Below are 15,224 nucleotides of genomic sequence, written 5' to 3' on the forward strand. Positions count from 1 at the left end.
GCGGTGGCTCACGCCTGTAATCCTACCACTCAGAGAGGCCGAGGTGGGTGGATCATTTGAGCTCAGGAGTTTGAGACCAGCCTGAGCAAGAGTGAGACCCCATTTCTACTAAAAATAGAAAGAAATTATATGGACAACTAAAAATATATATAGAAAAAATTAGCCGAGCATGGTGATGCATGCCTGTAGTCCCAGCTACTTGGGAGGCTGAAGCAGGAGGATTGCTTGAGCCCAGGTGTTTGAGGTTGCTGTGAGCTAGGCTGATGCCATGGCACTCACTCTAGCCTGGGCAACAGAGTGAGACTCTGTCTCAAAAAAAAAAAAAATAATAATAAAGTACATAAAAGCCTTAATGTATAAGTATTTTAGAGGATGAAAAAGAAAAGAGAGATGAGATGACTTTTCATCTAAGTCATATTGAGAGAGTCTGGAACATAGGAACTAGTAAATCACTAATTCACTTTTGCCATTAGAAAGTAGATATAACTACTGTAATATACTGCATGCTTGCAACTTTTTAAAAGTGTACTAAGCCGTACAGGAGGAAAGCAGTCTCTTGGCTTCTATGTACTTGGATGCATGTTGTGTGTATTGTACATATGGCAGAAGTCTGGGCATCTTGCTAGTTGTTGAGCTTCAGGATCCATTCTGATTGTTTTCCCCAAATTAGGCAGGAGGTGTCCCATTTTCATGGGTACAAACATTCCCATTGCCGCCTTTTATCTCTCAATACATTGTTCCTACTCATGATGTCAATCACATGTTATTGTGTTTAGTTGTGTATACTCTGTTAGACTGAGTTTCTTAAGGGCCCAGGACTGTGCATCATTTATATTTGCATCCCTAAGCATTTGGCATATGCTTAGCACACAAGAGAACAATAATTATATGGGAACCAGAATATATGAGGTCAGATCTCACAAGTCCTTTTCTCTACCAGTTACTGTATGTTCAGTTATTCAGTCAAAAAGTATTTGAGACCTTGCTGTGTGTGAGGCATTGTGCTATGCACTGGTCTATAACGTCTGAATGGGCTGCAATTCAGCAAAGAGCTAAACCTAATATGACTCAGCAGGAACCACCAGCCTCTTAGTGGAAAGGGATTCTTAGGGATTATCTACTTTCCTCTCTTGTAAAGAGTAACGTGTGGGGCCCCAAACTTTATTTCATTCACTGTAGGGCCAGGAAAGAGGAAAAAGCACATGACTTACCCAGGTCCCATACTCATCACACTCAATAGAATACCATAATAAGAACCAAATAATAAACTTTAATTTGAATATAATACAGTAGTGTATAGTAATTCTTTTGAAGTATAAAAATAATTGTAAAAATTATTTTTCCATTTGCAAGTAACTTATGCTACAGACTATAAATAGTACATTGAAGCTATAAACTATACACATTTCACTACATTCCTAAATGTGGGCCTTCCTCTCTGTCATCACATGTAAGAAAAATAGCCATGGAATACTACTCTTCAATCTTGAAACTTTGTCAAGACATTTCAGAAGTAACTGTCCTTAATAACAGAATTGGACGGTACCTCTCTTTAAACGAGTCTTTATGTTTTTTGGCTCAATCCTATAGATTAAAAATTTTTAAAAAATTAGTCTAAAATTCTGCTATTTTTGGAATATCTGGTTTTTGCCCAAAAGACAGGAAACTGTCAGAGAGAATCGAGAGTATTAAATTCAACAAAAGTTCATTTAAAAGTAAATCACCATCAATGGAAAAGCTTTTCAAGTATAGGAAATTTGAAATAATAATAATTCACTGTCAGATTTCACTGCCAAAATCTACTAAGGAGTTCTATCTGTCTTTTCCATTACTGTGTTGTCTAATATTTTAAATGAGGTAAGAATTATAAGAATGATTCTAAAAATTACAGCAGATTCTGCCCAGGTCTGACCCATCTAGTACCTTATGTGCTGAGAACCAGTTATTATTGGTAGGAACAACACAATAAGGAAACAGAGAAGCTTTGGCATATGAAAAATGATGTATCTTTGTATCCCAGAATTCAGTTATTCAGGCCAGTTTATTTTGATTTATGCTCTCAACTGATTAGATCTGGGTCTAAGATACAAGATAGGAAAACTGGCCATCTTCCTGAGTAAAGTGGAAATAACCCCTTGCGGCTGTCCAGAAGGTAAAGGCTATCTTCAGTCATTGATCTTCTCTCCTTGGCTGCTTTAAATCCTGTTATGTTTTAATCTCCGTTCTATACAACTTCATCACCCAGAGTGGGATGTCGGGATGTTGGTGGAATAAGTGAAACAGCTAATGGAGTGCTTATACGAATTTTTCTGACCTTAGTGCCTCAAGGAATTCTGACTTTGAATTCTCTTCCCATCCATTCTCTGTTAGGGATGATAGAGATGGCGCTGGACTTTCTAGACCTGTAACACTAGGTACCTTAAGCTAACAGAAAAAACTCACGTGGTATAGGAAGGCAATCTGAAAGGCAATCTGAAATATAAAAAGATGTGAGTCTGTTTTCTGGAAATAGGCTATGAGCATATGCTCAATTGTATAGTAGGTTTATGTTGTCAGAGCTCAGAAACATGGGGCTGGAATATGTCTTAGGACAGAGTTTAGCCATTAGGAGGTCTTTCAAAGGGTTTTACACAACCCATGTTTTATTATCATTATGTTAATAAATGCCCACAATGCACATAATCTTTGTAGCCCTACTTTCAAAATTGATGTTTATTCAGCAAGACACATTAGGAAAAATCTAACCTGTTTTGTTCCCTAAAATATAATGGAGAAGTGACTAACGAGATTTATATATTTTATTTCCTGAATATCTTTAGAGGTACTACACACATTTTTTGTCATAGTACTAACCTTTTTAAAAACTGCAATACTCCTCTTACTCCACTGTAACATGTTATTATCATCAATAATTTAATTACTGAAAGAGTAATCCCAGAAGCCTATTATCTATTAATAACTGGGCAGTTTGATTAAGGATCTTATCTGCCATTCTCAGAATCTCATAGCTAGTTATAATCTTTGTTCTCCCAAGATTAAGAGATGCATTTACAAAACCCTTTATGGAATTCCCCAAGAAAATGGGATGATGTACAGAGATGCCTAAACATAAAATGATAGAACAATGGTGATTCTTGAGTGTCAAAGACATTTGTTACTGCAACTATGAGAAAATGCCATGAAATGAGAACATAAAAAAAAGTTATGCTGTTCTCCTTAAAGTCAATAAATATTACATAAGGGTACTCTTATGTAATTTTCGGAAGAAAGGCACCAGATAAGTCCAAAGTCTTATTGCTCGTAGGATCATACAGGGGCCATGGACTATAGTATTTTGTTTAGCCAGGAGGCTAAATCTAAGAAAGTCAGTCACTGAACTTGAGGCTTGAAGAGCAAGGAAAGAAAATGTCAGTAGAACCCTGCATCTTACATTAAACTTGAGGAAACTGATTTCCAATTTTATGTCAAGGTGGAAGCTGGTTCCTAGGACTCTGGAGCTATTTTAGATAGGCACTCTATTTTCCTTGGCCCATTTCTTCATGATCCGGATGATGTACTCAACTTGAGTATTACCTGTGCTTCTCAGTAAATGGAGCACTTCTCGAAGGGTCTCTCTGAGGAAGAGATTTGAAAGGACATGTTTCAATAAAGAATGAAAATTAAGAAATAAAATAAACTCATAACTGTTCTTCATATTGTACTTCCAGTAGGGCATTTTTGGTAATAGACTCCTCCAGTATGCATTCATAAAGCAATTACAAACCTCCTAGCCTTTATTCTTATGGTGGCATAGTAAAACGGAAATTCCGTGAGATCCTTCTCACCAACCCGTGTTCCTTGTTCATCTGTACTATCTATGTATGTACTATTAATCTCTTGTCCTCTCTGAGATGACCTAAATATTCCCATTTCCATGCTTATTCTGCATGATAGAGTAGAAAAGTATACTCAAGAGTTGGGTTCAAATTCTAGCTCTGTCACTAAGAAATCACTTAATTTGTTTGAATCTTAGATTTCTCCCTTGTTTAAGGTAATCACCGTAAACTGGGTGTCACTACTGTATTTGTAAAATTTTACAAAGCCAGAGGAATAGGTGATTTCTTCAAGAAAGATAATACATTAATAAATATAGAAGAGAGGAACATTAAGGACTAAGACTTGGCAAATATCCAGCATTCATGTTTTAAGTAATTTAAATTTAATTAAACTTATATTTAAGTAATGTATACTAAAACGTCCCTATTGCTTTAGTAAACTTATAGGTGACTATGAACCCATTTCCCTAAGACTCTTCTCATATTTTCCATTCCTAATTCTTTGAGGCCTAAAAGATACAAGAAAAAGCCAATAGGTTAAAAAAAAAAAGTAGAAGAGTGAAAAAGATTTTGTTTATGAAAATGCCTATTTATTTAAAACCAAATATACATCTTGCTCTTATATTTAAGAGCTGTTAGTATACCCAGTGTCCCTAGCATATATGATTTAGAAAGATCTGATTCTATAAAACAAAGCATTTCCAGAGAAAAATGGTTAGATAGAAATATTTAATATCTTAACATTTTTTCATCATTCTAAAACATCATTATAATTTTGATTTTTCAGAAGATATCATCCAACAAAATAATTATTTTCCCTCAAAAACCAGCAGTAAATGAAAAGAGGCAGTATTTCTTGTCTGTTTACTTACTTGGGCTCTCTGCCAGCTAAGATCATCTGGAAAATGCCTACACAGGCACCCCTTTTGCCTTCCCAATATTCAGGGTTGGGATCCAGTCTCTCTAGGACATCAAAAGCTTTGGCTGAATAGTAAAACTGGCCCATCTGAATAAAAGAAAGTACTGGGTAATACTTAGTCAAAAGATTGCACAGAATGAAACTAAACATAAAGATGATAAGAAACAGAACTATATGAAATAAGTATATGTGGAATGACAATATTTTCAGTTAGCAAAATAGATCAATTTCAATTCCTAATTAAAACAAGAAGAAGGAAAATCACAGTTTGGGTACATAAGTTCAGTTTAAACCAGCTTACCTTCGTTCAGTTTTCAACAGTATATAGCATTTTTTCTATATATAGCCAACTTATGCTATAATCAACACATTCGTTATTTCTTCTAATTATATTCTAATCTTGAGAATAAACTTGACAACTGTGATTCGAACTGGGTATTTTTCAAGTCTCCTCAACACATTCTTTTCAAAGGAGTATTATCACTCACTTTATGCTAATCTGATCATGCTCATCTCAAGAGGGTGGTCTTTCCCTGATCTTGTTCCGAAATTCTCGGAATGCCTAGACACATACTGACTACTACTCCAAACACTAAATCTTTAAAATATTTAATTCATTTTGACAGACATCTTTCCAAATATACTACACATTTATTTGGCCTCACAGAACATGCTGAATACTATTAAATTTTGCTTTGATGAGTTTTCTTGATTGGCAATCATAAATGCATACTGTTGCCAATTTTATATAAGGCTTCAAATTGCTGGACTACCCCTCTTTACTCAGTGTGGTTTAGTTACTTCTCTATTCCTGCTAACAGTTTTTCTAAATCTTTGACAATTTCCTTAAGCCTCTACTGCATCATTACCTTAGCTTTATTCTATACTTCACAGGGAAAACACAACTTTCCTCTCTTCAGTTCAAATTATATTTATGCCTTCATTCATCCTTCCCTCTTTTTCTGCCTATCTCACAGGAAGGAGTGTCATTCTTTTCAAGGTGAATTCTTCTACCTATGTTCTCCTAAAAAATATTTTTATTGTGAAATAACACACAGATAGAATGGTGGATGAAACATAACATGTACAGCTTGCTAATTATAATGTGAATACAGTGTACACACCACCCAGGTGAAGACACTGACAGCAAAAGAAAAGCTCTCTGTGTGTCATTTCCAAACCATAACTCCCTCTTTCCCCACCAAGAGGAATTACCATTCTGACTTTTATGGTCATCAGTTCTTTGACTTTCATTATGGTTTTATCTCCTATGTATACATCTTTAAACAACATAATTGAGTTTTGCCTCTCAGAACTTTATATGAAATAATACTATAAATATTCTATTGTGTCTTGCATCTGTGACTCAACATTATGTCCATAAGATCCATTTATATTGTTATACATAGCTCTAGTTAGTTCACGTAAGAAAACCTTTTTATTTTGAAATAATTAGAGACCCACGGAAGTTACAAAGATAGGACAGAGGTCACATGTATCTTTCACCGCGTTTCCCCCAAAGGTTGCATCTTATATAACTATAGTACACTATCATAATACTAAAAACTAGGAAATTGACATTGGTGCTGTGTATGTTGATGATAGTCTTATTTCATCACATGTGTAGTTTCATGTAATCACCACCACTATTAAGATACAGAACTATTCTATCACCACAAAGATTTCCCTTTATAAAGTCATTTATAAATGATTTTATAGTCACACACATGCCCCTCCCTGCTCACCATCCCTAACCTCTAATAAACACTAATTTCTTCTCCATCTCTATAATTTTGTCATTTCAAGAATGTTTTATCCAACACATGGAGCAGCAGGCAAAAAAACAAAAAGAATGTTTTACATATATGAAAGCAAGCAGTATGAGACTCTTTGAGACTGGCTTTTTCTACTCAGTTTAATGTCCTTGTGATTCCTTGTTAATCCAAGTTACTGTGTTTGCTCCTGTTATAGTCACCTGGCAAAAACAGGAGGGACCCCCTCTCCTACCCAAAGTTTAGTTTGGATGTTGAGACTGATGACACCACAAACACAACATTAGCGTAGGGAAAGTTTTCTTACTTACATAATTGAGGTCTCTAGGGAGAGTAGAGCAGCCCTCTTAATAAGCAGGTCAGAAATGGCCTGAGAGAGCAAGGAAAGGAGGCTGGCTTGGGTGTTATCTTGGTTAGGAAGTGGGGCTGGGTGAGGGTTCCTGGGCATGGGTGGGGGCTTGTGTGGTCTGAATCACCCAATGGTGACAAAAAAGGGAGCACATAGGCTTATCATTTTGTCCAGATGTGGGGCATAAGGGGAAGAGGCAGGGGTGAGGTTTAAAAGCTGTCAGTAGTCAAACATCAAGAAATGGAGTCAGACTCTTCATTACAGTTTCTTTTTACTGAGTAGTAATCCACACCAAACCAGTTTGTTTAACCATTCACCTATTGAAAGACGTTGACTGTTTCCAGTTTTAGGTTATTACAAATAAAGCTGCTATTAACATGTGTGTATTAAAATTTGTGCTATTAACATTTGTGCATTTCTATAGATATAGGTTTACATTTATCTGGGATAAATGCACAGGAGTGCAATTGCTGGGTCAGATGGTAAGTATATGTTTGTTAAAGAAACTGTCAAAATATTCATGGTATATATTTTTCTATCCTTTTACTTTTTTTTTTAGAGACAGGGTCTTACTCTGTCACCTAGGCTGGAGTGCAGTGGCATGATTATAGTTCACTATAGCCTCGAACTTCTGGGCTCAAGTCATCCTCCTGCCTCAGTCTCCCAAGTAGCTAGGACTACAGGTATGTGCCACCATGCTCGGCTAATTTTTTTATCTTTTGTATAGGCAGGGTCTTGCCATGTTGCCCAGGCTGGTCTTGAACTCCTGGCCTCAAGCGATCCTCCTTTCTTGGCCTCCCAAAGTGCTAGAATTAAAGGCATGGGCTACCATGCCACATCCATCCTTTTATTTTTGACCTATGTATATCATTATATTTGAAGCGAATTTCCTATAGAGAGTGCACAGTTGGATTATGGTTTTTTTTATCCATTCTATCAATATCTATCTTATAATTGGCATATTTAAACCATTTATATTTAATGCAATTATTGTTACGCTAGGGTTAATTCTGCCATGTTTCTCCCATTTGTTCCGTTTTTCTTGGACAAAACATCTCACATATGTCCCTGTAGTTTGCGGCTGGAGAAAGACGTGACCAGGTAATCCCCACAGTTGGAGGATAAGAAAGCCTGTGTTTGACTTTTCTAGCCTTCACCTATATATAGCTTTTTCCTGATGTTTCTTCAGTGTAATATACCTTAGCCATGAGTATAACTTTAATATTGAGTCATATGAGTCCTTCCAGTGAATCATCAAACTAGTGGGTGGTCGTGGGACCACTGAGACACTGGGCAAATGCTATCTTTTTTTTCAAAGTAGTTAACTTCCTTTGATCTTTTTTTTTTTTTTTTTTTGAGACAGAGTGCCGCTTTGTTGCCCTGGCTAGAGTGAGTGCTGTGGCGTCAGCCTAGCTCACAGCAACCTCAAACTCCTGGGCTCAAGCGATCCTACTGCCTCAGCCTCCCGAGTAGCTGGGACTACAGGCATGAGCCACCATGCCCGGCTAATTTTTTCTATATATATTTTAGTTGGCCAGATAATTTCTATTTTTTTAGTAGAGACGGGGGTCTCACTCTTGCTGAGGCTGGTCTCGAACTCCTGACCTCAAGCGATCCACCCGCCTCGGCCTCCCAGAGTGCTAGGATTGCAGGCGTGAGCCACCGTGCTCAGCTACTTCCTTTGATCTTAACCCTATTCCCCTCTCATCTCCTCTAACACCTTACTCCATCAAAAATTAACCCACTCTCTTGAATTTTTAATCTTCCTGTTCAATGGCTCATTTTCTTCTGCCTACAGATATACTTTTTTATCCCTCCTCCCATTTTAAAAGAAAGAGAACTCCCCACTTTTCCCCTCAAAAATCCTAAATCCTGTTTTTCCTTCTAAGTTAGCACCACATTTGTCTCCTTAACCTCAATATCAAAGTTGTAAAGATTCTGGTACATTGCTTCTGCTTTCTAATCTGACTCTCTTCTCTGTCCACTCCTGTCTTCTCAGTCCTCATGCATTTCTTTCTAGCTTCAGATTTGACACTTTCTTTCCTTGGCTTTTGATTAAACAGGAACAAGAAACAGAGTAATGAGTAAAAAAGTCCTTGTTCTTCTCTTTCTTCTTTGTTCCTTCTGTCTCTTTCACTTGTTCTTTCTATTTGTATCCCTTAAATACTGGTGTTCCACTAGGTTCCTTACATTCTCTCTCATACTCTGCTGCTGCTGCTGTTACTATTACCACCACTAACTACTGTTAACTTCTAAATCTACACCACTAATCCTGATCTTTCACATGAATACCTAAGCTCCAGGCTCAGCCTGTTAATTTCCTACTTCTATTATCTCTGCAGGGAGCCCCAAAGACACTTCAGATTTAATACATCTAAAATTGAAATATAATAATTTCCTGTCTTTTTTCCCTCTGCCTCCTTTAACTTACTTAACAGCATTGCCATTCACCAACCCATATTAAACTATTATTTTCAAGTTTCCTATGTCCTGAAACCTTTTCCACTGATGGTGATTCACTTCCCTTTTTGGTAATGATTCACTTTGACACGAGCTATTGCTGATTAATACAATACTAGACTCTCTTTACCTGACATTTTTCTGTCTTTTAGATAGGATGAGATATTCCAAAAATAGGAATTTCCAGAATTCGAGGCTAATTTTTTTTAATGGAGACAAGTTCTTGCTCTGTTGCCTGGGCTAGTGCAGTGGTGTCATTGTAGTTTAGTGCAACCTCAAACTCTTGGGCTCAAGCAATCCTCCTGCCTCAGCCTCCCAAGTAGCTGGGACTACAGGTGTATACCACCACACCTAGCTAATTTTTCTATTTTTGCTAAAGATGGGTGTCCTGCTATGTTGCCCAGGCTGGTCTCAAACTCCTGGCCTCAAGTGATCCTCCTGCCTCAGCCTCCCAAAGTGCTTGGATTACAGGTGTGAGCCACCACGGCCAGAGGCTAATTTTTAAAAAAATCTTTTAATCTATAGGCTAGGGTCCCAAACTACTCCCTCTTCCCTGCCTTTCTGACTCCTTATAGACATACACACATACACACACACAGACATACACAAGAGAGCCAGTCCTTTACTAAATCTAACTGTTTTTAACTCTCTTTTTTTGGTTCCTTCATCTATCCTGTCTACCATTTGCACCTTAGTATTCCTCAAAGTTTGGTTTGAGTAAAACCAAACTTTCTTACCTGGGTAATCACACTCTCTTTCAGAGCTTCAATTAATAGTTATGCATTCCATAATAACATTTTGGTCAATTATGTACTGCAAATGTGATGGTGGTTCCATAAGACTATAGTATAGTATTTTTACTGTATCTTATCTATATTTTAGACATATTTAGAGACACAAATACTTACCATTGTGTTACAACTGCCTACAGTATTCAGTATAGTAACACATTGTACAAGTGTGTAGCCTAGGAGCAACGGGCTATACCATATAGCCTAGGTATGCAGTAGGTTATACTAACTAGGTTTGTGTAAGTGTGCTCTGTGATGATCATACAATGCTGAAATCACCTAACAATGCATTTCTCCGAATGTTTCCCTGTCGTTGAATGATGCATGACTGTACTTAAATGTTGATGATGATGGCCACTCCATGTCTCTAGCTGTCAGATGACATCTCTCTTAAGCTTTAGAACCAAATTTCCAATTATAAGATGAATATTTCTAACTTGATGGGATCTAAAGATTCACAGCCTTTAGAAATCTAAAACCTCCTCTCTAAATCATTATTTCATATACATGTAAAACTCTTAAATTCTGCCTATCTCTGAGTTCAGTTAATCCATAAAAATGATGACATTTCTAGTAACACTATGTAAATCCTCTCACTAACAGCCATTTAGTCTCTAGGACATTTCCCCCTAATAGTTAGCCAGTGCAGCAATATGATTCTGACCTTCAATTTTCCCTTTAGTCTAACGCAGACTCACCTTGTAGCAGTCATTAGCAATGAGTTGTAAGAGACTAAAGGACTCGCCAGAGGTTTCCATCTTGAGATAAAGTTCCCAGGCTAGTCTTGGTTTGTTATTCATAATATCTACACAAGAAAACAAAGCTTTATGCTTTTTAAATGTACAAAAACAACTTCTGCGTCTTGTTATTCTATGGATTTTATTCTACATTCCAAATAAACAAAATAATGGTAGAATACCTCTTACATGGAAAGCCTGCAATGTTGGCATTTAGCTGGCTCCCTATAAGAATTCTACTGTACTTAAAATATTTTAGTTAGGAATCACATAACTATGTCTTTTAGATTAGATTGACTTCCAGTAGTTCCCACTTTGCTCGTCTGCTTAAAAGAGCATACCTGTCATTCATTCAATTCTACTCACGGTTTCAGCCTCATTTAGAATATCTGATTGCTAAAATTTTCCTGTGACTACAAAAACTCAGTGAACATTTAAAATCTGAGTGAAAAAAAGGAGCAAGAAAAGATAGTGAGTGAGTAAGAAAGAGAGAGAGAGAGAGTATAGGCTCTATAATGTACCAAAAAATTGCATTTTTGACATTTTGCCACTTTTCAGATCTGAAACATAGTGAAAAGGTAAAATTAGTGTAATAATGTATTTCACAAACAACACTGTAAGCTGAGACTCTGGAAACTTTAACAAGGCTAAAGGAAGAACTTGACATCTTCAGGACTGTAAGAGCTTAGATCAATATTGTATAGTAGAACTAATCATAGGGTAAACTTACATAACATATTTTCATGGCAACCCTTACTGAATAGCATTAACAACCCTTAATTTCAGTGTTCACTCATTCTACACAATAAAATACAAAATAAAATTAGAAAACAATCATTGTCATTTCCAAACAGATTATGTAACAGAAAAGACATTGGCCTAGGCAAAGAATTTATGAAGAAGACCACCAAAGCAATCACAGCAGCTACAAAAATAAATAAATGGGACCCAATCAAATTAAAAAGCTTTTGTACAGCCAAGGAAACTATCATTAGAACGAATAGACAACCTACAGAATGGGAGAAAACATTTGCTCTCTACACATTTGATAAAGGGCTGATAACAAGAATCTATCTAGAACTCAAAAAGATCAACAAGAAAAATCAAACAACCCCAGCAACAAATGGGCAAAGGATATGAACAGAAACTTTTCAAAAGGAGACAGAATAGTGGCCAGCAAACATATAAAAAAATGCTCAAAATCTCTAATCATTAGGGAAATGCAAGTCAAAACCACAATGAGATAACACCTAACTCCAGTAAGATTGGCCTCTATCAAAAAATCCTGAAGCAACAAATGCTGGAGAGATGTGAAGAGATACAAACACTCTTACACTACTGGTGGGTCTGCAAATTAGTGCAACCTTTGTGCAAAAGAATTAGGAGATACCTCAAAGAGCTACAAGTAGAACTACCATTTGATCCAGTAATAGCACTATTAGGCATCTACCCAAAGGAACAAAAGTCATTCTATAATAAAGACATCCGCACTCGAATGTTTATGGCAGCACAATTCACTATAGCAAGGATGTGGAAACAACCCAAGTGCCCGTCAATCCATGAGTGGATTAATAAAATATGGCATGTGTATACAATGGAATACTACTCAATTATAAGAAACAATGGTGATCTAGCACCTCTTATATTTTCCTGGATAGAGCTTGAGCCTATCCTGCGAAGTGAGGTATCATAAGAATAGAAGAATAGGCCGGGCACGGTGGCTCACGCCTGTAATCCTAGCACTCTGGGAGGCCGAGGCGGGTGGATCGCTTGAGGTCAGGAGTTCAAGACCAGCCTGAGCAACAGTGAGACCCCATCTCTACTAAAAATAGAAAGAAATTATCTGGCCAACTAAAAATATATATAGAAAAAATTAGCCGGGCATGGTGGTGCATGCCTGTAGTCCCAGCTACTCGGGAGGCTGAGGCAGTAGGATCACTTAAGCCCAGGAGTTTGAGGTTGCTGTGAGCTAGGCTGACGCCATGGCACTCACTCTAGCCGGGTAACAGAGCGAGACTCTGTCTCAAAAAAATAAATAAATAAATAAAAATAAACAAAAATAAACAAAGAATGGAAGAATAGGCACCATCAAACTGGCACTGACTGATCAACATGAAGGTACTCACACAGTAGTAATATTCTTTGGGGGTAGGGGGGTAGGGGGTGGGTAAACTCACAACTAATGGACTCGGTGAGTGTTGGGGGGGGGAAGTCACGTCTCAAATCATGGTTGGGATGTGGCAAAGTCATAACATGTAACAAAAATGTTTGTACCTCCACAATTTCATGAAATAAAAAAATTAAAATAAATAAATAAACAGAGATATATAAAAAAATAGAAAAAAGAAAAAGAGGATTCCTCTTGTAATATTTAAAAGAAGACTCACAGCACCGAGCTAACCAACTGAGGTAAATGTAATCATTTTTTATCTTCTCACTTTGGATCAAGAGGAATACCTACAAGAAGAAGAAAGAAAGGGAATGAACATGAGGATGGTTTTGCAATAAAAATACCCATCACTGGTTTGTCTTAGATTGATAATCACTGTCGCCTTATAGATGATCAAATTCTATAAAGAGGCTGGGCACAGTGGCTCATGCCTGTAATACTAGCACTTTGGGAGGCTGAAGTGGAAGGACAGCTTGAGGTAGGTGTTTGAGACCGGCCAGAGAAACATAGTGAGACCCCACTTCTACAAAAAATAGAAAATTTAGCTGTGTGTGGTAGTGCACACTTGTAATCCCAGGTACTTGGGAGGCTGAGGCAGGAGGATCACTTGAGCCCAGGAGTTTGAGGTTGCAGTAAGCTATGATGACACCATGCACTCATGCCGGGGCAACAGAGCAAGACCCTGTCTCCAAATAAATAAATTTAATTTAATTTAATTTAAAAATTCTATACACACTGCTAAGTGAAGGATAAAATTGTGGTGATTTTAACAAATTTCACTCAGAAATAGACATTATAAGCTAACAAAAAGTTGTTAAAGATATAGAAGGTTTGAACAGAATAATTAACAGCTGTATGATACATATTCTTTTCAAGCCTACGTGGCAAGCCTCAACAAATGTTAAAGGACTAGTGTCATACAGACACAATATAATTAAGTTAGAAATTTAAATAAATAAAAAAATAGATATTCATCGAGCTGATACTTATGATTTTTATACTTTTCTGCACATGTCATATTTCCATAAAATTCCTCAAAAAATGGAAAAAATTAACATGGTTATAAAATCAATATCTATTCACATTGTACTTTTTCTTTTCTTATTTTTAGAGACAGGGTCTCATTATACTGCCCAGGCTGGAGTGCAGTGGCATAATCATAGCTCACTGCAGCCTCAAACACATGGGCTCAAGTGATCTTCCTGCCTCAGCCTCCTCAGTAACTGGGATTAGAGGCGCGTGCCACTATGCTCCACACTGTACTTTTTAATATAACCCAAGAATAAAAGAATCTTTAATAATCCTTTACCCTTGATGATTTTATTTCAGCAAGAAAAAGATAAGGATGTTTTTATATAGAATCATTCAAATGCCTTCAAAAGCAGGTACCCACCTCTTCCCCCTCTCTGGTATTTCCTGTTGCAGCTTTGGCTTGGGCATAATTAAAATTAAAGATGTCATCATTATAGAAGTAACTCTGAAAAACACCCCAAGAACAGGTCACATAAAGCATTACCATATAAAATATAAAACCATCCGTTATATCAGATAAACACAAAAATAATCTTAAGGAATTAGCTGATGCCCCCAGTGCCACCATAGAATAAGGGCCATCTCTAAGGGTATCTTTTCTTCCCTAACACATTATATACATATATAGTATTGTATATAAAGTTACACAAATAATTCTGTACTGACCTTAAATGAGTTGAGGTAAATTAAGACATCATCAAATTGCTTAAGCAGGAAGAAACAGGAAGCCATGCACTGCCTCCCTGGTATTGTATCTGAAATGGAGTGAGAAAAGAAACCACATATATTCATGAAACTAAAAGTTCTCTTTAGCTGCAATTTGAGTCATTTTATAATTTAGAGTTAGGAAATGTATTCCAAGACATCTTTCTAGATTCTTAAATTATAAATGCTGTTCAGTGGACAAAACCCCAGCATAATGGAAGTCATGGTACCTGAGAGTAACCAATGATCTCTCTGGGGATTAACTTCCAGAGTCCAAAATGAACACATACTCTGCAGGTATACTGGCTATAGTATTCTCTGAATTATTTTCCAGGACTTTGATTTCCTCATCCAACTCTAACATCTGCACGCTCAATTAATATGGCTTGGTCTCAATCATCACTTGTCTAAGACAACGTACGTAGCACTTCCAATCTCAAATGGAAAAGTAATTTTCCATGGAACCATCTGATT

At 36.9% G+C, this 15,224-nt stretch overlaps 1 protein-coding gene across 1 annotated transcript in view; it reads right to left on the reverse strand.

Annotated features, from left to right (window-relative positions):
- Positions 1-1,250: 1,250 nt before the first annotated feature.
- TTC26 (tetratricopeptide repeat domain 26) overlaps positions 1,251-15,224 on the reverse strand; it is a 41,520-nt gene continuing 27,546 nt past the window's right edge. Inside the window, exons 13-18 of the mRNA XM_045565312.1 lie at positions 14,712-14,800; positions 14,407-14,490; positions 13,231-13,300; positions 10,805-10,911; positions 4,688-4,821; positions 1,251-3,614 (exon numbers count right to left, since the gene is read on the reverse strand). Coding sequence (XP_045421268.1) covers positions 3,503-3,614; positions 4,688-4,821; positions 10,805-10,911; positions 13,231-13,300; positions 14,407-14,490; positions 14,712-14,800 — 596 coding nt within the window. The 3' untranslated portion in view covers positions 1,251-3,502. The remainder of the gene's footprint in view (positions 3,615-4,687; positions 4,822-10,804; positions 10,912-13,230; positions 13,301-14,406; positions 14,491-14,711; positions 14,801-15,224) is intronic.

This window comes from Lemur catta, chromosome 11, assembly GCF_020740605.2.
Source record: "Lemur catta isolate mLemCat1 chromosome 11, mLemCat1.pri, whole genome shotgun sequence".
In the NCBI taxonomy this organism is placed as follows: Eukaryota; Metazoa; Chordata; class Mammalia; order Primates; family Lemuridae; genus Lemur; species Lemur catta.